The sequence below is a fragment of the Citrus clementina genome, unplaced genomic scaffold, assembly GCF_000493195.1.
Source record: "Citrus clementina cultivar Clemenules unplaced genomic scaffold, Citrus_clementina_v1.0 scaffold_4, whole genome shotgun sequence".
Classification (NCBI taxonomy): Eukaryota; Viridiplantae; Streptophyta; class Magnoliopsida; order Sapindales; family Rutaceae; genus Citrus; species Citrus x clementina.
Genome location: NW_006262274.1, coordinates 15,440,979 through 15,462,669, shown reverse-complemented (window position 1 = coordinate 15,462,669; position 21,691 = coordinate 15,440,979). Strand labels below are relative to the sequence as shown.

The 21,691-nt window shown below is 35.4% G+C and overlaps 2 protein-coding genes across 2 annotated transcripts; one reads left to right on the top strand and one right to left on the bottom strand.

Moving 5' to 3' along the window:
• Positions 1 to 3,794: 3,794 nt before the first annotated feature.
• Positions 3,795 to 4,319, top strand: LOC112099133. Its single transcript, XM_024186239.1, has one exon. It carries the CDS (start codon positions 3,795 to 3,797, stop codon positions 4,317 to 4,319), a length of 525 nt encoding a protein of 174 aa, XP_024042007.1.
• A 435-nt stretch (positions 4,320 to 4,754) lies between these two features.
• On the bottom strand, positions 4,755 to 19,001 carry LOC18044822 (anaphase-promoting complex subunit 5). Its single transcript, XM_006437066.2, has 20 exons — positions 18,653 to 19,001; positions 18,407 to 18,566; positions 18,181 to 18,302; positions 17,383 to 17,632; positions 15,825 to 16,002; positions 15,657 to 15,735; positions 15,392 to 15,477; positions 14,923 to 15,052; positions 14,783 to 14,815; positions 12,525 to 12,773; positions 11,005 to 11,082; positions 10,635 to 10,897; positions 9,176 to 9,235; positions 8,975 to 9,042; positions 8,082 to 8,187; positions 7,838 to 7,979; positions 6,815 to 6,913; positions 6,234 to 6,498; positions 5,475 to 5,542; positions 4,755 to 4,936 (listed from the first exon to the last, which is right to left on the bottom strand). Exons 1-20 carry the CDS (start codon positions 18,821 to 18,823, stop codon positions 4,769 to 4,771), a joined length of 2,775 nt encoding a protein of 924 aa, XP_006437129.2. The 5' UTR covers positions 18,824 to 19,001; the 3' UTR covers positions 4,755 to 4,768.
• Positions 19,002 to 21,691: the final 2,690 nt, after the last annotated feature.

The window sequence follows — 21,691 nt, the reverse complement described above, 5'->3', positions numbered from 1 at the left end:
GCTAATTGGGTGAGCCCAGATGGAAAAAGAAGAAAAATAAGCAGTTTAGACCAAGGTGCAATTTGCTCGATAGAAGCAAAGAACATGATAGAACGGGCAACACAGCAAGACGGAGATGTCGAAATGATAACAATGGCAGCTGTTTCAACTCCGAAAGAATTAATGGCGGTGGCTGGTAGCCAGCACCGCCCACAACTATGAAGGTTCTAAGCTGGAATGTTCGGGGTTTGGGGAATGACCGAGCATTCCGGGAATTCAAAAAGATTCTCCAAAGGCAAAGGCCTCAAATTGTGTTTTTGTGTGAAACTAAGATGAGGGCTGAGCAAATGCGGGTGACAGGTAAGAAGTTAAATTTCGAAAGTTGTTTTGCCGTTAGTAGTAGAGGCAAAAGTGGGGGGTTAGCTCTCTTATGGAGCTCGGAGGTAGTTGTGGATATTAAATCTTATAGTAGCCACCACATAGATGCAGTGATCCATTCGGAAAATGGTAGCTATTGGAGGGGTACAGGGATTTATGGCCATCCTGAGGTAGAGCAAAAGCAGCATACGTGGACTTTGTTGAGGAGATTAGCTAGCTTATACTCACTGCCATGGCTCTGTTTTGGAGACTTCAATGAGATTCTACAGACAAATGAGAAGACAGGGAAGATCGACAGGCGTGAGTCAAATATAAAAGATTTCCGAGATGCTGTAAAATTTTGTGGATTGAGAGATTTGGGTTTCAAAGGACACCCCTTCACTTGGTCTAACAGAAGGTTCGGTCCTCAGCTGGTGGAAGAAAGACTAGACCGTTTCCTTTGCTGTAAAGACTGGGGGGGTATGTTTCACGAAGTTGCAGCAGAACACCTTGAAACATGGACCTCAGACCATAATCCGATAATGATGGTGCTCGAAGAAAGAGGCAGAAACAGAAGCTTTAAGAGAAGAACTTTCACAAGGGTGCATTATGAGGATATGTGGAGCCCTTATGAGAAGTGTCAAGAGATTGTTAAGCACGAATGGAGCGAGAGTAGGAGCTGGAATTGTAAAGATCCCGTCTCTCAGTTTAAAAAGACAGCCAAAGATTCGCTTGCAGAGCTAAAGATGTGGAGTAGAGAAGAATTTGGTGGAAGGGAAAAGAAGTTGGGAAAGTTGCTGGAAGATTTGAAGAATTACAGGCAGAGCAACAATCAGTATGAAGATGGTAATGAAATTAAGACAATAGAGAGGCAGATTGATGACTTACTCGTGGATGAAGAGATTTTCTGGAGGCAGAGGTCGAGGGCTGTTTGGTTGCGAGAAGGAGATAAAAATACGAAGTTTTTCCATTCTAAAGCCACAACAAGGAAAAGGAAAAATAGAATTGGAGGGATCTTTGATGAAAACAATAGGTGGACTGAGGAAGCAGAGGATATTGAGAGGATATTTTGCGAACATTATGACAACCTTTTCACCTCCAATAAGCCATCCCAAAGCCAAATAGAGAAGGCATTAAAAAACATGCCTCGTAGAATCACAGAGGAGATGAATGCCCAGCTAGACCAGCCCTTCTCTGAAGCAGAGATCTCAGAAGCATTGAGTCAAATGCATCCAACTAAAGCCCCTGGTCCAGATGGCCTTCCAGCCGCTTTTTTCCAAAAGCATTGGAAGTCAGTGAGCCAAGGAGTCATTGCCACATGCTTGCAAGTCCTTAACGGCAGAGGTAACCTTACTCCCTTGAATCATACTTATTTAGCTCTGATCCCAAAAGTTGAAAAACCGAAGAAAGTTGGGGATTTTAGACCTATTAGCCTATGTAATGTAATCTATAGGATTATTGCAAAAACTGTCGCAAATAGGCTGAAACTGATCTTAAATGATGTAATCTCACCAGCTCAAAGTGCCTTTGTACCAAACAGACTTATAACTGATAATATAATTATTGGGTATGAATGTCTTCATAAGATAAGGCTTAGTAAAGGGAAAAAGCATGGGTTAGTGGCTCTAAAATTAGACATAAGTAAAGCCTATGACAGGGTGGAGTGGAATTTCTTGAAATGTACCTTAGAAAAATTGGGTTTCTCTCTTGGCTTTGTTGAATTGATAATGCGCTGCATATCTACTTCATCATTTTCGGTGTTGATAAATGGGGTAGCTAAAGGGCTAATCCAGCCTCAAAGAGGGCTCAGGCAAGGATGCCCGTTGTCCCCATATCTTTTTATACTTTGTGCAGAGACTTTTTCAAATCTCCTAAATCAAGCAGAAGCTCAGCAGCTCATTCATGGGATAAAATTCAGCAAGGAGCTCTCCATTACTCATCTCTTGTTCGCGGATGATAGCTTGATCTTCACAAGAGCTACAAGGGAGGACTGCACAAATCTGAAGGAGATATTCGATTGTTATGCAGCGGCTTCTGGCCAAATTTTCAATCTCGAGAAGTCATCTATGTTCTTTAGTGAGAGTACCAGGCAGGAGCAGATCGCTGCAATTACGGCCATTTTCCAGCTGCAGGTGGTCTCAAGGCATGCAAAATACCTCGGTTTGCCCTCCATGGTGGGTAGAAATAGGACAAGTTTTTTCAAGGATATTAAACTCAGAGTTCTTGGCAAAATTTCGAGCTGGCAGGCAAAATTATTCTCTTGTGGAGGAAAGGAGGTGTTGATAAAAGCTGTTGCTCAAGCAGTGCCTGCATACACAATGAGTGTTTTTAAGCTCCCTATCGGTCTTTGTGAGGATATGCAGAAGGCCATTGCTGGTTTTTGGTGGGGGAACAGCCAGAATCATAAGTCAATTCACTGGTCAAAATGGGAAAATATGTGCCAAGCAAAAAGTAGAGGTGGGCTGGGGTTTCGTGATCTGTCGAGTTTTAATCATGCCTTAGTTGCAAAGCAAAGTTGGAGGATTATCCAAGAGCCGAAGTCACTGGTAGCAAGAGTTTTAAAGGCCAGATATTTTAAACACTCAAATTTAATGCAGGCTCAGCTGGGTTCACATCCTTCGTTCATATGGAGGAGTATTCTATGGGGCAGAAAAGTGATAGAGCAAGGGCTACGTTGGAGAATTGGAGATGGTCAGCAAGTTCTAGTGTACCAAAGTCCATGGCTTCCAAGACCTATGACTTTTCAGCTGATATCCCCCCCATCTTTAAGCCTAGACACAACTGTTACAGAGTTGATAAATGAGGATCAGGAGTGGAAAGAAGATGTGATTAGGCATCACTTCCTGGAAGAGGATGCTGACCAAATGTTGAAAATTCCACTGCCAAGGCAACCGAAACCAGATCAAGTAATGTGGCACTATGACAAAAAGGGCAATTATTCAGTTAAAAGTGGCTACCAATTGGCTTTAAAACTGAGATTTCCGGACAAGCCAAGCTGCTCGGGGGAGAAATACAGATCATGGCATGCTATCTGGTCTCTTCAAGTGCCAGAAAAAGTTAAAATATTCATGTGGAGGGCAGCAAAGAATCTTTTGGCAACGGCAGAAAATTTATGGAAGAGGAAAGTTGTTCAATTCCCCTGGTGCCAGAGATGCAAAAAAACAAGAGAAACTGTCTGTCACATGCTTTTCAAATGCAAAGTTTCAAAGCAAATTTGGAGGCTGACCCCTTTTGTTGAGGACACTCAGTTAAGCAAAGCCAGAGATGTTTTTAGTTTGTTACAGGATCTGACTACAAAAAGGACAAAAGCTGAAATGGAGTTGATAGTTGCTGTGTGTTGGAGCATTTGGCACTCAAGGAATCTTGCCATTTTCAAAAATAAAAGGGAAGATTCCCATCTATCAGTTGCGGCAGCAGAAGCTTTGGTGCAGTCCTACAGAAGAATCCAAATGCCCAAAATGTCAGAAAGTCCCCCTTCGAGTCCTGCTATCCAGCAAAAATGGAGCTACCCACCAGAGGGCTGGTTCAAAGTAAATATTGATGCAGCAGTAAAAATGGAGCAACAAAAAACTGGTTTAGGAATTGTGATAAGGAATTCTGAAGGGAAGGTTATGGCTGCAGCAATGAAGCCCACAAAGTTTCTTAGCAAGGTTGATGCTGCAGAAGCTGAAGCTGCTAAGTTTGGTCTGGAGATAGCAGAAAATGTTGGATGTTTCCCTCTAATTATTGAATCTGATTCTAAGGAAGTAGTGGAATTAATCTCTCTCAAGAAGAGCACAAGAACCGAAATCTTTTGGGTCATCTCGGAAATCCAAGATCGGATGAAGAGGCTGAAGAAAGTGAAGATACAGCACACTCCTCGAGGGTGTAATTCCTTAGCTCACTCGCTGGCAAATTTGGCGTTAGAGCTAAATGATTTTGTTTTTTGGGTAGATTATATACCAACAAGCTTTTTGTACTTATTCACTCGATTGGATGAATGAAAGTTATACTTTCTCTCAAAAAAAAAAAAAAAAAAGTAAAATTTATTTGTAACTTCGAAAATGTGAGTTTGAACCTATTTGTGTTTATATGTAAGCTATATTTTTCTTCCACATATTTGAAACAGACTTATTTTGAATTTAACTGTCGAGGTATAAAATAAGAGTAATAATATAATCATAAATTTTTGTATAAACTGATGTGACATGATAAAATTAATTGAATTAAATATTTCTTGATCCACATGATTTATTTATATTATTTTATATTTTCATTCAACTAATAAATTAATATCACAATAATTTATATACAATAAATTTATAAAAAAATTTATGACTGTATCATCACTCATAAAATAAATATACGTACCATGCAATTTCAATAAAAACCAACAGGTTTATTTTATAAATAAATAATTATGTTATTTTACACGAGCAAATTATAGTATTTTTCACGGCGTACTTAGGAGAGGATCTACCTCATCCTGACGATTTTCGTTCTCAAGAGCCAACACATGCTCCTTGAATAAAGCTGCAGCTTCTTCCCTCTCTGCCAGCCGGCCCAGTTTGTCAAATACGATAGCAATCAAATAGAAAGCTTCGGCCGCCAATTCATGATACTGTGCAACAAATGCAATGTTTAAGCTCTAAAACAATCACAAGGCGAGCACCTAGAAGCTTATGCATAAAAATAAATTGAAACAAAAGAACAACTCTCAGGGCACACACCAAGGAGCACAATAAAGCAAAAATGTGAGAACAGGGGGACTAAAACTATAGGGCTGTATTAAGTCTTTCTCAATACTACAAAATAATTAAGATTTCAAGTTAGATAAAGAGCACCCACAAGCATCCATGCAAAGAGTAATTATCACAAGGCTGTTGTACCAGATCCGTGATTTATCAGGTAAACAAAGATTCCCCAGCCTGCATCACCTAGTCCATGGAATAGAACTACAACATACATTGTAATTTTAGACTAACCAGTAACCACTAAGAAGAATAATTACTGAATTTTCAAGAAACCCAAGAATATCAGACCTAACAATGCTTTAAGGTACCATGTAAATTTATTCAGTATTCAGACAAAAATACCCAGTTTTCTCCGATGAATGAAATGCCTAATATTCACATACACATACTCGGAAGTGAAGTTACCTCCAAAACTTGAAGTTCCTCTGAAGCTTGCCTTAAAGGATCTAGCACCGCTTCAGGATTTTGAGAAACTGCAGAAATATTTGAGGTGAAGATATAAAAACACCATCAATTTGGTACAGAAAACACTTTCATCAAATAATCCCCCCCAAAACCAAAAAAAAAGAGAGAAAAATAAAATATATATATAGAGAGAGGGGGGATGGGGGAAGGGAAGGAGAAGATGCAGTATAATTTATTTTTATATATAGATGAGCCTTAAACACTTCTAATTGAAACACTTACAATTCTGTTTTAAACATTATCTAAATAATTATCCAATGGCAAGAAAATGGTAATATATTATATTGCCTCTATCAGCTAACTTTTGCAATACTTTGGGGATAAAAATCACATATACATCATGTTACAACTGCTGTAAATGAGAATAAACAGGATGTTAATTAAGATTCTCCCTGGACAACATTCAATCCAAAAAAATTTCAAGATCCAATCTAGCACTTGGAAGATGAAAAAACAGAACAAAATTTATCCTCCTCACATATGCAAGTTCCTTTATCCTATCTAAATTTTAGTGACGGGAGGATAAAATAGGTCACATAATTAAACATTTCAATGCACACACCAGTGCCCCATATCTGTCATTCCCAAGAAAAGGAACTTGCATATATTTCCTACATCTGAAGTACGAAATTTATGTTTTTCACTTGGCTCTTTTGAAAGAAATGTGTCGTACTGAAAACATAAGGTGAAAAAGATAACCTGAAAAACTTGGATCAGATAGAAGGCATTTTGCTTCAGCAATGAAAGCCCGAGCACGGAGCTCCAGACCTCCGTGACCAAGAATCAGTGGAAGAGCTTGTTGAATAAGATTTGAAGCCATTTTTGCGTGGTTTGGACCAAAACTCAGCCATAACTCAGCCAACGTTAAAGTAGCCGATGCTTTCAGAAGATCCAAGTTAAGTAACTGGCAAAACGATAGGCTTGCCAATGCATATGGGATGCCTAAAACAGCATTGCCTGATTTCTGAGGACAGCATATAAACGAAGAAACCATGCTTAAAGAACTTCAAATTATAAAGAAACCACCAACATGCACATATCATCAAGTTTTACTCAACTTATTTCTTATTTGTAAACCCTATACATATTAGATTGCAATTTCAAGTTTTCATAAAAGGTGAGCTTGCAATTTCTAGTTACAAAAAAATTATTGACTTGCACTTTGAAGTTGATTGGCGTTGTAATGTTTTCATAAAAGAGATGTACAACAAACCCTTGTAAATGTAAGCAGTATGCTATCTAGACAATTATCAAACATACAAGTAAGTCAATTGTTGTACCTTGTGAATTTCAGCGAGCAGCAGTAGAACAGATGCATTCTCAACTTGTAGATTAAATTTGTAACACATGCAAAAGAGAGAGTGTGCGACAGCTGCTGCCTGCAAAGAATCTGATGTGAAGAAGCAGATAAAAACTTGGGAAACAAAAAAAAAATTGTCTTTTATTGGGTTAGGAAACCATCTTTGATAACAACTTATTATGGCACGTTTGTAATCTCTAATGTGAATTCATTAATATACTGTGTTCCATTATGATTGTAACAATACAAAGTATAAAATGAAAGATTAAAAACAAGTTAGGAAGTCAACTTTCTTTATTACAGCTGACGATACTAGTGCAGTATAAATAATTCAACAATTTATTAAATCATGAGATGTCATGGTTTTCTTTCAGCTAAAACTCCTGGCTCTGCCTTCTCTCCTTCCCTGTTTGATGATCAGTTGAACTTTTAACCTCAGAAATTCACAACTCCAGATACCCCAAGCATGAACCATAGTTCCAATAAGCAAACAAATATATTGATACATACACTTGTAAGAACATGCATAACGGAATAGCAGATTCAACACCTCTGTTGACAACCCTAAGTAGGAAAAAATTATATATACTATTTCCAACTTACAAGAAAGGATGTTAGGTACCTTGTACTGATCATAATATAAGAAAATACTTGAAAAATGTTAGTCAACCCTTATATGTTTACAATAAATAGCCCTAGAAACAATAGCATCATGTTTTCGGATTGAGTAAACAAGGAAAACCTGATAGTAAATTGAGTTGGTAAAAAATACATAATCTAAAACCATGCTATAAGAAGATGAATTAGCAATTTTCAACTTGCCCGAACAAACATCTAATGAGGCAGACTTTTCGGACTTTTTCTTCTCATGCAAATAGAGATTATTATTCTTCACTTCTATCATAGCCAAAATATATATATCACATCGCAAGATATGAAAGATTTTGCAAATAGAGCAAAATTAGATAAAAGAGAAGAATTTGAAGCGGCAAAAATATCCAACCTCGCTGAACTGGTTTGCTGCAAGCAATGTTCGAGCGTGGCGAAGGCTTGCTTCTGTTTTCAGATCCATATCCACACCAGTCACTGATGATGCCATGACCCCGAGCTCATCACATACTTTTTGGGCTAGCTTCAGATGTCCTCTGAGTAATTTATGATGTTGAACATAATTGAAAAACACAGTAAGTGTTAACAGTAAACTGCAAAAATTAGAGTTATACAATTTTAGCTGTCAGTAACACTACCGATGTAAAGAACGCTCATGGAGCAGCTGCAACTTTAGCAGCAATATTCGTGATTTTGAGACTGATAGAAACTTCTCTTCTGCTATTTTAAGAGCGGAAAAGGCCTCTGAAAGTAGAGAGAGAAAACAATAAAACCCAGTGTCACAGATGAACGACTTGCATCTCTGTGTAGAAGAGAAACACTTCTATTCTTCTATTTTAAGAGCTGAAAAGGCCTCTGAAAGTAGAGAGAAAACAATATGGAAGAATATGGTAACTTTGCAATCAATATTAAATTCGTACAAGTTTGTGATTGTATTAACAATAGGCGAATACTCATCCCTGTTTTATCTACTCAGGAGTGAAAAAGTGAAAACTTTGTCTTTCCCCGCCCGGGGGGGGGTGGTGGTGGTGGGAGCGAAGGGACTCTCACCATCGGGATTACTTTCTGTTAAAGGTTTTCAAACAGCATAAAATTGATTTTCACAACAAATGTTCATTTTGATTTCAACTCAGAATCAATTTTTTTCCCTTTTCTTTCTTTTAAAAAGTTATTTCATGTAAAGCATAATCAAACAATAATCCTACTTCTCTCTGAAATCAAAAGCAATTTTGCTTTTTCTTAGAGGAATAGACGATGTCCAAATATCTCAACCCAACCAATAAACCCTCACAAGCCTAAATGCATAATTAAGACTTTTGAGAAAAAGACTGGTTGCTCAAAAGAATATCTTAAGCTGCTTTCAAAACTTTTCCCAAACAGTAATTCTGAATACTGGCACAGCACAAGTAAGAAAAACAAAAGCATTTTTAGAGGAAAAAAAATACTGAGAAAGAGATTTTTCTGTTACAAAATAAAAGAATGTTTTCAACATCGATGGACTAATAATAAAGCATTCAAGCATTCACTAGACCTTTGTATCCTTTAAATACCGCCAAATGTTGGATGAGCTTCACGTGAGCTAATGCGACATCAGATAAACTGGGATGGCCAACCAAAGGTGAAACTCATGTTAATAAGGATTAAATAGAAATAAAGAACCAGAAATAAAAGAAAAGGGCAAAGAGCAATTAGCAGTAGGATAAGTAAATTATGGCATTTTCCACTGCAATACCTTGAACCATCAGAGAAGCAGGTTGCATAAATTAGTGTATTCACTCGAGTAAGAGGGGCACTGGTGGTAGTAAAAAGGAAAAAAAATAGCATTAATCAAACAAGACAACTATTAAACTGTAGAAAATTTAGTCAACTTTAACACCAGTATAACAAATAAAACCAGGATTCCATAAATTCTCAAACTTAAAATAGTAAGGGATAGTACAAGATGCTGCAAAGACTGATTTACTGTTCATGATTTCCATATCCATAGCAAAATGAGCATTCTGACAGCCCCTTTTAATATACAACACCCACAAGTTGCCACATATCTTCAAACAAACGGAGTACTGATTAGAGAAGACCTAAATTAGGGGGTGTCTGTTTTTTCCAATTGAAGCCTTAATGTCGGGTATTTGCCTGTTTTGAGTTGTTTGTTTTTCAACTCAACACTGAAAATAAGATACTTTCATCCAAATAGATTAAGTGGAATTTTTCAACTTGACAATTAATACAAATGTCTGCATAAGTCTTTAAATAGTAACAGTACAAATTCCACTATCAATATTATTTATTGACTTCCCATAAAAGTTAAAGGGTAGAATATGTCAAATAATGAATTTTCAGAGATGTTAAAAATGCACAACATACCATTCAAATCTATTCAAATTTGGGGTTTATCCAAATTTCAGATTAAACAAACAAACAGTCTCATCCGGCGTACGGATTCTCAAACTCTAAGCACTTCAGTTTAACAAGGTAATTTAAAACATATTGAAATGTTGATGCCAATTTGATACAGCCATTGCTGACAGCAGTGAAATACACAAGCTCATAATTCTCAAATTAGCATCTTAGAAATAAATGTTCACTATGTCTCATTACATTCAACTCTATGTAATACATTGTTCTCAGGTAAAATGTGCCACAACACGGTATGAGGACCTAATTGTAAGCTGATTGGCACTGCTCAAATTGAAGAAACTGCCAGACAAGAGTTCCCTCCTTATATGAAATGCTGCCATGCATTTTATGCTAGGACAATCTTCATCACTTAGAAGTCTAGTAAGAAAATAAAGAAAGACTATCTGATAAAGAGCCTTTGAGCAATCCTAAAGTGTGTGTTTCAAATTATGCAAAACTAAGATGATCATCACCCAGTACATAAATAGATAAACAGTTAAGACTATCACATTTAAACATTCTAACTGCACATCTAGAGTGACACTCCCTAAAAAGCTTAACCTTGTTAACGTAGAATAGGTTTTGTCTCATTAGGTCAATCAACTAACTAGAAATCACAAAACTCAGTTACGAAGGGTTTTTTGATGCATCCTTTATCAATAAATAATTTACTTCCAATAAGAAACAGAATGCATTACAAATAGAAGTGTCAAATAATGATTAACAAAAGCCATATTAATATGATTTGGCATAACAAAGAACAAGTGCAACTTCAAGGTCCTTGTTAAGATCACCTGCCATATGCCTCCCAAGCTGTAGCACGGAGCAAATATGAAGAACCCACTAATTGCAATACCGAACCTGGAATAGAACTTGGTTGTGCACAGAATTGGAAAGCATTAGAATCTTTTCCAGAGACATTCTCTTGGGTCAATACTAGTGAACCCATTGGCTTTTGCAAATTCTTGAGCCAAGAAGTACTAAAAGCCCCATCAGTTGTCATTGTAGAGCTCTCAGAGACAAAATCACTAATTAAATGAGAAGCTAATCTCAGTTCCTGCAGTAATTATATATATAGGATACAATCCTCTACTAGTAAGAAACAAAATAAATCAGCAAGCTAACTAATATGAGCTTCAGATATAAACAAAGACACTACATTACCTTACAAACATTAGTCGGGCAAGTTCTAAGCCTCATAGCAGTTTTGGGCCCAAATGACAGAAGTGGTCTTTGGACATGCTGCACAGATAAAGTGACAATCACAATCCACATATGAAAGTGTTAAAGACATAGAAAACTTTTCCCTGTAGTCACTTTATCAAAGATGCAAGTAAAATCCACAAAAAATGTAAAAATAAAAATCAGATTTGTTTCAACCATATCTTAAGAGAAAAGGGGACTTCCACAAAAGTTCTTAAAACGATGTTATCATGCAAAAATACAGATTGGTTCCATTGTTAGAATAGCATTTCACATGAAAACTCCCCCTGGGGAACAGCGGAAACGAACATATTGAGTACTACAGAATATGCATCCTAACATTATAAGTTACAAAGAGTACAAGATCAAATTGGATGGCATACAATTCATATTACTTTTTCAATTAAAAAAAAAATGAAACATACAATTCTTTATATTACCAAAGTGATGGCAAGCATATATGCACAAAGATGACTAAAAAAAAAAAAAAGAAGCGTGAAAACTTCAAAGATGTTTGCGTAACTGATTAAGCAGGCCATCATTATGAGACGCAAACCTGCATGTGTATGCGACAGAGAGAAGTTATACATACATATGGTTTCTAATAAATTAAGACTCGTGTACTGACCACCAAAAACAATAAGTTCAACATGTATCAAGAGATAATAGATTTCCAATTAATTAAACTTGAAGGATGGTCACCAAAAATCTGTTTATATTTTGTATAATTTCCATTTAAGCACCCATACTAATTTGATCAAATAATTTAGCCAACATTCTGCTTGTTTTCGCTCACCTATTAGCCACCATGCTCTTGTGGTTCTGTCCTTAATGGGATTTTTACTTTTCCTTCATTTTTTTAAGCTTCTATTGTATAAGTAATAAAGGTTGGTAAAAAGGCTAAAATGCTACAAAAAAATAAAATAGCTCTATCATGGTCAGTTAACTTCTATATTCAGTCCATACTAAATTATAAACATACCTACACCAAATTAAGTTCCCTCTCCAAAGTCAGTATTCCTACTGCTGTTAAAGATGGCAAAAATCCCAAATATTCTACTATAAATGTTAACTTGATGATACAGGAATTATATTATCCAAAATGGAGCCAAAACTAGACTTTTATAATGCAAGAAAATGTTCCTATAGATTGAGTAGTTAAAGTATATCCAATACGCAATATTTGCTATAATTCGAAAACTCAAAGGTAATTTGATTTGATGGTGCCCCCTCATGGCATCTTAGAACTGAGTCATTAAATTAGCAAAATACCATATTCCAAAAGAGATGCTAGAGAATTAAGTAGCTAAAACTACTAAAACAAGAAAGCCACTGTCGACACTCAACTGTAGCGAAAAATATCTATTTCCAATTAATGCAGAATGACTACTCAGAAAACTGCCAATGATATGTTCATTGAAAGGAAATAAACTAAGTTTACAAACAGAAATGCCAATGTATATAGTGAGTTGCAACATTACTGTTAAATCAAATTTGGCCATGGCAAGATGATTGGCAGCCACCAATCGCTTTAACTTTAAGCTCTCTGCTCTCCTGAAAGACTCTTTCAAAAGAACAAACAATTGTTGCTGGACAGACAACGTTGTGCCTATGCTCGTTATAGGTGAGTAAGATGATCCAAGGATCCCAGTGGTAGTTGAGATGCCAATTTCAGACAACAAGTTGCTAATAGCTGCTAAAGTGTATGCAAGACAAGTGTCATTACTGTGCTGCATAAATAGGAAAAACTATCAGGCCTTTCTGCAGAAGAAAATAAATGGAACTAGAAACAGATATACTGTTGTAATTAAAAAGGTCAACATATATAGACAGAATAACATCAGCAGACTTCATTATAAGATAAACATGACATTGTGTTCAATAAAAAGAAAAATAGTAAGATTGAAACATAAATTAGAACCCAGGCCATGCTGTTCAACACAAGACATAGGTGGTTGACAATGTGATCCCTCTAAAAATACAAGACCTTAAAGATACAAGTATGACGAGTATATTTGATGAGGTTTTGGCCCCATGGGGGCGTAGCCCAGCCGGCGATGAATGTGCTTTGCATGTACAGCCATCCGAGTTCAAGAACTAAGAGGGAGCATGGGTTGATTTTTAGTGGGTGAGGTTTCTCATCCCAATCCAAACCTTTTGAAAATTAAAAAAATAATAACAATCTTTGATGAGATCTAATTGGTTTTCTTTTTTCTAGTTAAGTCAAAATTAATAATAACACTTCTATAGAAAGAGAAGAATTTTTTTATGCACGTGAGAGTTGTATAAAACAAAATCGAGTATTTAATTCAAACATTCAGAATCCAATTGGCCAAATATTTTCTTCTTATTTTTTCTTAATTATTTTTATAAGAAGCAAAAAATAATATATAAAAGATGCTGTAACACCAAAAAAAAAGAAAAAGAAAGAAAAAGGGAAAAAAAAGTGAAGAAACACGGCAACAACTAAAAAATCCAACAAGGCACCACAAGATGTAAAAATAAAAACAACACTCAAGAGATTAATACAAACAGAAACCTAATTGGTGAGAATAGACAAAGGGAGGTATCCTGAAACTCTCATTTTTGCAACGTTGAAGTAAAGGCAAAACTGAAAAGATAAACGGACTATGCTTTCTCACCTCATTTTTGCACAACACATACCAATTTTTTGGCAAACACACATTAAGACACCTTATTCAGATAATATCACAAGTATTATTTTTTTCCCCTGGGCTGAGGCAAAGCCCAAAAAAGGAAAATATCATGCAAGAATTTTGGCATCCGTAATCATCCGAGCTAGCAGAAAAGAGGAAACTGATAAGTCAATTAAGTTAAAAATTCCAAAAGAAAACCAATGATGCAAGACTACCAGCTTTACAGTCCCTCCTAGAATAATTAATTGAGACACTCTCAAGCAATGAAAGGCCAGAAGAAATGCTCTCGTTATAACCTATCTTCAAATTTATTAAAAGTTAAAGTTCCAACGCAAAGAAGATGAAGATGAAACCACCGTGAAAATCACAAAAAGTCGATAGTCTATAAATCTTAGGACATAACATACAAACCAAAGTATCACCAATCCATAAAACCTCCCACAAAGATATTTTTCCCCAACTCCCTACGAACAAATAAAATGAAAATAAATCAGCCCCTGTATCATGTTACTCCCTCCTATTGGAAAGTTTTTCTTGCTTACAAGGGACAAAAAAAGCAAGGGTTCTATGGGACTGTGCAGTCTTGTCTATTTTTTGGGTTGTGTGGAATGAAAGAAACCAAAGAATCTTTGATAACAAAGCTGGGGAAGATCCTTCACACCTATGAGACAAAGTGAAGTTCTGGGCTTCCCTCTGGGCATCTATTCCTACTGAATTCAAAGACATCTCTTTCTTTTTTATTTTGCTTAATTGGGAAGCTTCTGTATCTTAACAGGGATGCACTCTTAGTAAGCTAGTGTTTTTGGGTTTTGGGATATTCTTATCTTTGCAGTTTTTAAGTGTTTTGTTTATATTGGGACTTCTCGTCCTTTTTTTGTGGATTTGTAGTCCCCCTAATCCTTGTACATATTTCTTATAGTTTTATTTAATCTCTTGTTTCTTAGCAAAAAAAAAATAAAATGAAAATATAGGAAACCTTGAGGAATAGATTTTCAAGGATTCAATTAACTCCTTAACACCATATTTGAATCCCATATATTATAATTTAAACAAAAGTTAAAACACAGAATAAAGAAGATTACCTGTTGAGAGAGACAAACAGCTTCAGTTAAGACCTGAACACCATCAAGTAAATAGTCAACAAACAAGAACATTCCTAGAATAGTTCAAAGACGTAAGGTGGGCTTTGAGGGAGGAATAGAAAACTCTTTCTTGTGCTTACATCTAAAGCTTGCTTCGGATGCCCAAAGTGGAAATGCATCATGCCCAAACATAACAAGGCAATTTCATATCTTCCAAAACTATTACAACCAATTGAAGGTTGAGCAAAATCAAATCCCTCTGTCCCTGCACTTTTGATTTCATAATTAACAGATCAGTTCTTTTGCTTAAAACAATGTCTTTCTCAAACAATACTTTTCATGACAAGAATCCTTACGAAAGCTAATTAAATTTATAAAAGAAAAAAAAATGTGCTAGAGCTCAGGAGCTACCAGAAGAACAAGATCGAAATAGTTAAATAGCATGACAAAATCAAGATGCTTTTAATAGTGCAACTAGCATCTTCAACTAGAGCAATTTAATAAACTGAGGACACTGTGAATAAAAAGTTATTTAATGCAGGAAATGACAATAAAACAGAAACAGCAATGCATGAAGTAATATTCTCAAAGGGTTAAATTTTTATTCACCTATAATCAAAGTAGCGGTGAAGATTCTCTAAAGCAGCAAAATAATCATCATGATAAAGGCTATTCAAGTAACGCAAGAAGTGAACCTGCATTGTGGTTCAGCAGAGATGAAAAAGAGAATAGGAATAGAAAAGTTTAAATAATACAAAAATAAAACAGAACAATTTAAATTCAAATAATACGAGACACTAAACCAAAAAGAATAATTGAAATATATATCATATAGAGTTTATAGACCCACTATCCATATAAGCAAGTTACTTACACGATGTAGTTCAGGTGCCAATTTTTGGAGCTGCCTTAGAATAAGTTCAAAAGCATTTAGTGAGAAAGAACTGCCATGCCTGCCACAAGAAATTATTTCAGCATCATTGAAGCATAAACTACAATAGACAAATAAACAACAAAGAGAGACAAGAATTTAACCACTTACTTTTCAATTGCATCAGCTTGCTCCATTAAGTACCCTTGCATCTGCCAGTTTGTACGTAGGAATGCCCCACTAATGGAATCAAACTCTCTCATTGCATCATTTGGTGCATGTGCAGATGGAGAAGCTTCTCTACATTTGTCACCACCTTGGGATTTTGAGACAGCTGAAACCTTGATATCTGCACATTTAATTGTCAATGTGACGTGCCAGTAATTATCTCAACGTGCCAGAAAATATATCTAAAAAGGAGCATGTATTCGGAACATCCATAGTAGGAAGGTGCTAGTGTAATGACATATATTAATATTTCAAGCAAGGAAAAGAGGAAATAAACTGGCTTTGGCTAGAATAGAATGGAGATCAGTTCAGATGAGCAAGGTGGAAATCGGTCGTATACAAATCGGTGAAAATAGGTTGACCTTGTAACTATGATTGATATCTTTGGAATTCTGAGCTCTAGGAGATGTTTGAAAAGTGGAGATTTTGCTGCAGCTCAGGGCATGGGTAATGTTGGGACTGTAAATAATTTGAAAATCCTAAAGCTCAATCAACATTTATTTCTTTCAGGAAAAAGAAACAAGAAAGAAATCAAAAGCCTAGTAATAAAGTTAAGACTTCCAATTATAAATTTCTTGAGACATCACTTATACAAAAAAATAGAAAATAAAAGATAAGACACATAAGATTCTTAAAATAAAAAAGAAGAATAATCATTCTAGGGCAGAACAAACTTAGAGGTAACAAATATAAACCCCAATCAATTTATCAATCTACACATCAAACTAACTCCTCATGAGAATGAAGAAAAAAAAAGAGAAAAAAGACTTGCATACGTTTGCTAATAAATAACTAGAGAAGTATGCCATGCAATAGTGAGATGGAATAATACAAGCTACAACACACGACGAGACATCTGAAAATACTCAAAAAATAAATAGCAATCATGCTACTTTTTCTTTGCCCAAAATTGTCAAAAAATACCTAAAACCCATTTGTAATCTAAATGTATGAAGAACTAAGTTCTTGAAAATCCTTACAAACAGAAGCCATAATGATGCTAGTAAATAGAAACTATGCCACAAAAGATCAATATCTCAGTCTAAATTTTCTTTCAAAATCCTTCTATTTCTTTCTTGCCAATACACAGAGAGAAGCTAAAACTTATAAACACAATTCAAGCTATGGAAGGTACATATAACAGCTAGAAATATTTAAAAGCAAAAGAAATAACTATAAAGTCATGGACTAAGGAAATAATGCAAAGGAAAGGTATTGATACAACCAAAGATATATGATTAGCAGTTAATCATTCTCTCCATTGGAATTGAATGATTTTTCACTCCTTTAATAAAAAAAATGAATATATTGCCCATCATTTGCTTTCCACTATCAGTTTTGTGGAAACTTTGAAATCCCTCTGCTCTTAGACGAATAATAGTAACAAGATTTCGTGGACTTAATCCACAAGTTGCAAACTAACTACAATTCCATGAAACCAAAAGTGCTAACATGATTCCATAACATTAATGCATCTTTGATAAGAATGAAGAAATTATACCTTCAACCAGCCCAAAAAGTGCTTTTGGCGCATGAAGGTGAAAAGAAACTTCTTCACTGGCCTTTTTTCTTGCTTCAATTTCTTTATTAACTTTTTCAAAGACAATATTCTCCAAATCCATGTTTTCGTATTCTGATAATGCCTCCAACTCATTGCTAGAATCATCCAAACAAGGTAACTCATAAGCCGAACAACTTGAGAGGGCTTCTTTGCAATAGATCCCTATACTTGTCAAAAGATGACACACACCCTGCATTAAATTTCCAAAATCAAACAAGTTGAATTGATCTAGCAATGGTGAAGAGTATGTATATACTCATCCTTTATTCAATGACAAACATTGAAACTTTTAGTCAAATGAGCAGATGTGCGAGGGGATGCAAGTTGAGGGGGAAAAGAAAAGCAAAGTGATAAATGTTCCAATATGGGAATAAAGAGAGAATAGAATTACTGGTAAGGTGATAAATAGCTTCACAGACTACTCATCATTAAAATCAGTACCTGTGCAGAACCTAGGGAGGGGAGACAAAACTAAACAGATAACCTTCTACAAACAGTCCATGACTGATGTATAGTAACTAACCAAGCATCCATATACTCGTCTGTGCAAATCAGATAATAAGACACTTCCACAATCATGCGTGGCAATAATTTCAACAGAAGTAGAAACATTAAATCTTTGCAGCTGAGCACAATATGAAATTTTTGGAAGAACCTGAAGTTTACCTTTCATACATATGATGCCAATACTCATCCTAAGGACTTAAAAAAACAAGAAATAAATAAATAAATACATACCTCAAAGCATAAGAGATTAAAAGCAAGTAGACAACGACGGACAAACATTCCAAGGTTGCTATTTGGATCCAAAACAACTTGTTCGTCGTCTACAGCACTCAGGTCGGCTCCTCCAAGAATGGCTAAGCAAAATTATCAAAATTAATAAACATCAAATAAACTTAAAACAAACACAAAAAGAAATTCAAAACCCAAAACCAGGTTACATAATTAACGATAAACTAACCACGCAAATCACTAAATAAGTTGAACAAATCGTCAGGTGAAGACAATGACGATAGCCTACTAATTAACTGATCAGTTAACCACTGATACAACACATCCCCAATTTCTCGCAACTGGTTTATAAGTTCATCCAGTTTCGGCTCCATGATATCATCACAAGACTATTGTATAGCAACAAAAAAGAAGCATTAGAACATTAACTTATTTTCAATTTAAAAAAAAAATTGAAAATGAGATGAATACTGACCTTAGTGAGAGCGAACAAGTAGAGACCAAAGCGGTTGTGCTGAGCGACGGAAGAGAAAGGGAAAGGCACTGACATCATCGCCGGCGGGGCGTACATCTGAATGAGTATGCAAACAGATACTTTGTGAGGCGTTACCGCAAATGCGCCTGGTGGCTTCAATATCCCTGCCATTTTTCATCAATTGGAAACAGGAATTGCTATTGCTGTTTAGATAAGGATTCGATTATCATCAGCTGAAGCTCGAGCTCAGTTCACTGAAGAACGATTATGTCTAGGGTTTTGGCCTTTGTCTAACCTAATTTGGGGTTTCAAAAAAGTGCCGGGAAATGGCCGTTTGTTAAAAAATACGAATTTTAAGACCTTTCTGAAGTTTGGGTATTTAAAAATTAAATAGTTATAAGTACGAATACCTCTCTTATTGTTAGTATTAAAATATATATGACGTCAGTAGAAATGAATAAATATGTAAAAGTTTATTTAAAATTTAAAATAGTACAAAATTGAAGTTGGTTTGTATTGATTGTGTAAGGGTGCTTGTTAAGTTATATAATAATATAATTTACATCAACCCAACATTTACTACAACTAACATAAAAATATAAACAATAAAAATTAAATGTGTATAATATTGAGTTGATGTAAGTTACATAATTATATAACTTAACAACTACCTAGTTTGAGAAATATTGATTGCTACAACCTTATTAACCAATGCCTTACAATAGCAAGTAGATAAAAAAAAAAAAGAAAAACAAATGAAGCATCCACTTAGATTTATCTTTCACATCATCAAAACCCAACATCAATTTCGTCTTTTTAAAGCTGTGAATAGGTAGCTTCTTTGCTGAAGCTTTTATTAAGATTAAAATAGATTTTAGCCTTAGGGTATTTTTGTGCAGCTGTGCTGCCAATAGCGTAGCTTCTCCCCCCATACATTTTGGAATAGGATCCTCTCTTGATCTGAACTATATTGTGTTGGGAAAATATGCTCTTTAAAAGTATATGTGTTTATTTAATTGTAATAAATAATTTTTTTGATTAATAAAATAAATGAGGTATTTTATTCAAATATCTTAATTGCATTAATATTTGTATTAAAGTCAATTTAATCATATTATATGTATTTATGTGATTACCATGTGGATTCACAGAAGACATAAATACAAGTTATCTTATGATTAAATAAATTCAGTTCGCAGTTGATAAATAAAGTTGGGCACTTTATTTAGGTATAGACTGTAATAAATTCATTGAATGATTTGTCTTAATCATGTATGAATTTATTGATATAGTAAGACTACATTGAACAGGATCACATATGAGATTTAATTAACTTTGTAATAACTGTCAAACTTATTAAATCTCATAGGCATTGATTTTACTGTAATCTTAATCTTGAATTAATTATGATTTCATGATTGTAATTGTTATTCCATTTGAGTTACCAATGGGCACGACACATCCTTGTGGTCAAGATTACCCGGTATCTTGGTGGGAGCAATTATGAGTATTGGAGTTATGGATTAACAATAAAGAATTTGTACAACACATCTCTTGATGGGTTTTCGGCACTTGATCATAGAATTCTCTGGCCAGAGTGTGTCAACATATTTAGTATGTTGAAAATGATCATTAGAGAAAACCAGTAAGGATCAAGGAATAAGATGTTATTAAATTGATTGGACAGTTGAGATATCAATTTAATTAACGATGTGGTACAAATGATTGTGCAGTAAAGAAATCAATGTGGCTTGGGACGAATTATTATTCGAGCATACAATTATGAAAGTCAGTTCCAATCTTTTAGTGGAGTAAATTTGGAATTAAATAATTAGGCTAGTTTAATTACAGGCCTAATTGTTATAGCCACTATTGTATGTTCCCAAATGATCCTCGGGTTAGCTCAATTAATTGACTGCACCACTACTGGACTAATAAGCAAGATAACTAGCTATTTGGGTCAAAAGCCTAAATATATCATTTAGTGGGAGGCTCCATTTAATTAGTTTATGTGTAAGGGGCCTTATGTTATTTTACATGGTGGCTCCCCTATTAAATGAAAAGTAACGTGAGTTTTATTTTGGGCATTATTTGGAGCCTAGGGTTTTCACTAAAGGGAGATATATAAAGCTTATTTTCTCAAAAGAAAAAATAAGAAGCCACTTTATACAGATCAGAGAAAAAGATTTTTCTCTCTATTATTGAGAGAAAAATTTTCTCGTACTAGTTGCTTTGGTAGTGATAAAGGCGCTCACACGTCAAGTGCAGATCGAACCTGAGTCATAACTTGGAAGATCATTGGTGACAGTTCGTGATCTAGCAAGCGTGGTGGTGACGGATCGAGATCTAACAAGAGGTGTGGTGGCGGATCGTGATCTAGGAGCCTAAATCACTTCAACGGAAAAAGTCCAATCGGATTTTCAAGGTATGATTTCTAGAATACAAATTCTTATATATTATATGAGAGCGATCTTCAAAAGGTTTTATAAAAACTAAAAACCTGAATTTTTCCCAACAATTGGTATTAGAGCCATATCATATTAATATATAAGAATTTCGTATGAAATTAATCTTGAAATTTATGTATTAGAGTGGCACATTTTATTCAGATATCTATTATTTGATTAATATATGAATAAAGCATGTTTATGGTTTGTCTTAATTCATGGTTTGTCTTAATTCATGGTTAGATATTCTTCTGTATTTTTCGTTTGGATCTGTAACAAGAGGGGTGGTTTATTATCACCATGTTTCCCTCTTGTTTTAGTTTATTGTAATAGAAATTTTGTAAGCAAAAATTAGCATCGGAAATTTGTAAATCGCTGGAAATTTCACTCGCTGCAATCGCATAACAGAAGCACGCACTGCAGACAGCAACGAGGCCCGCAACGAATGTGCACGCAAAGCCAGCTGCTTGCGCGCGCGAGTCCAGCAGCTAGCGCGCGCGCAAGGGCAGCCATGCCAGCACGCGCGGTCGCGCTGCACAAGCAGCAAGTTGCGCGCGGGTTTGGTCGGCTTCCGGTGACGCGGCAATGGTGG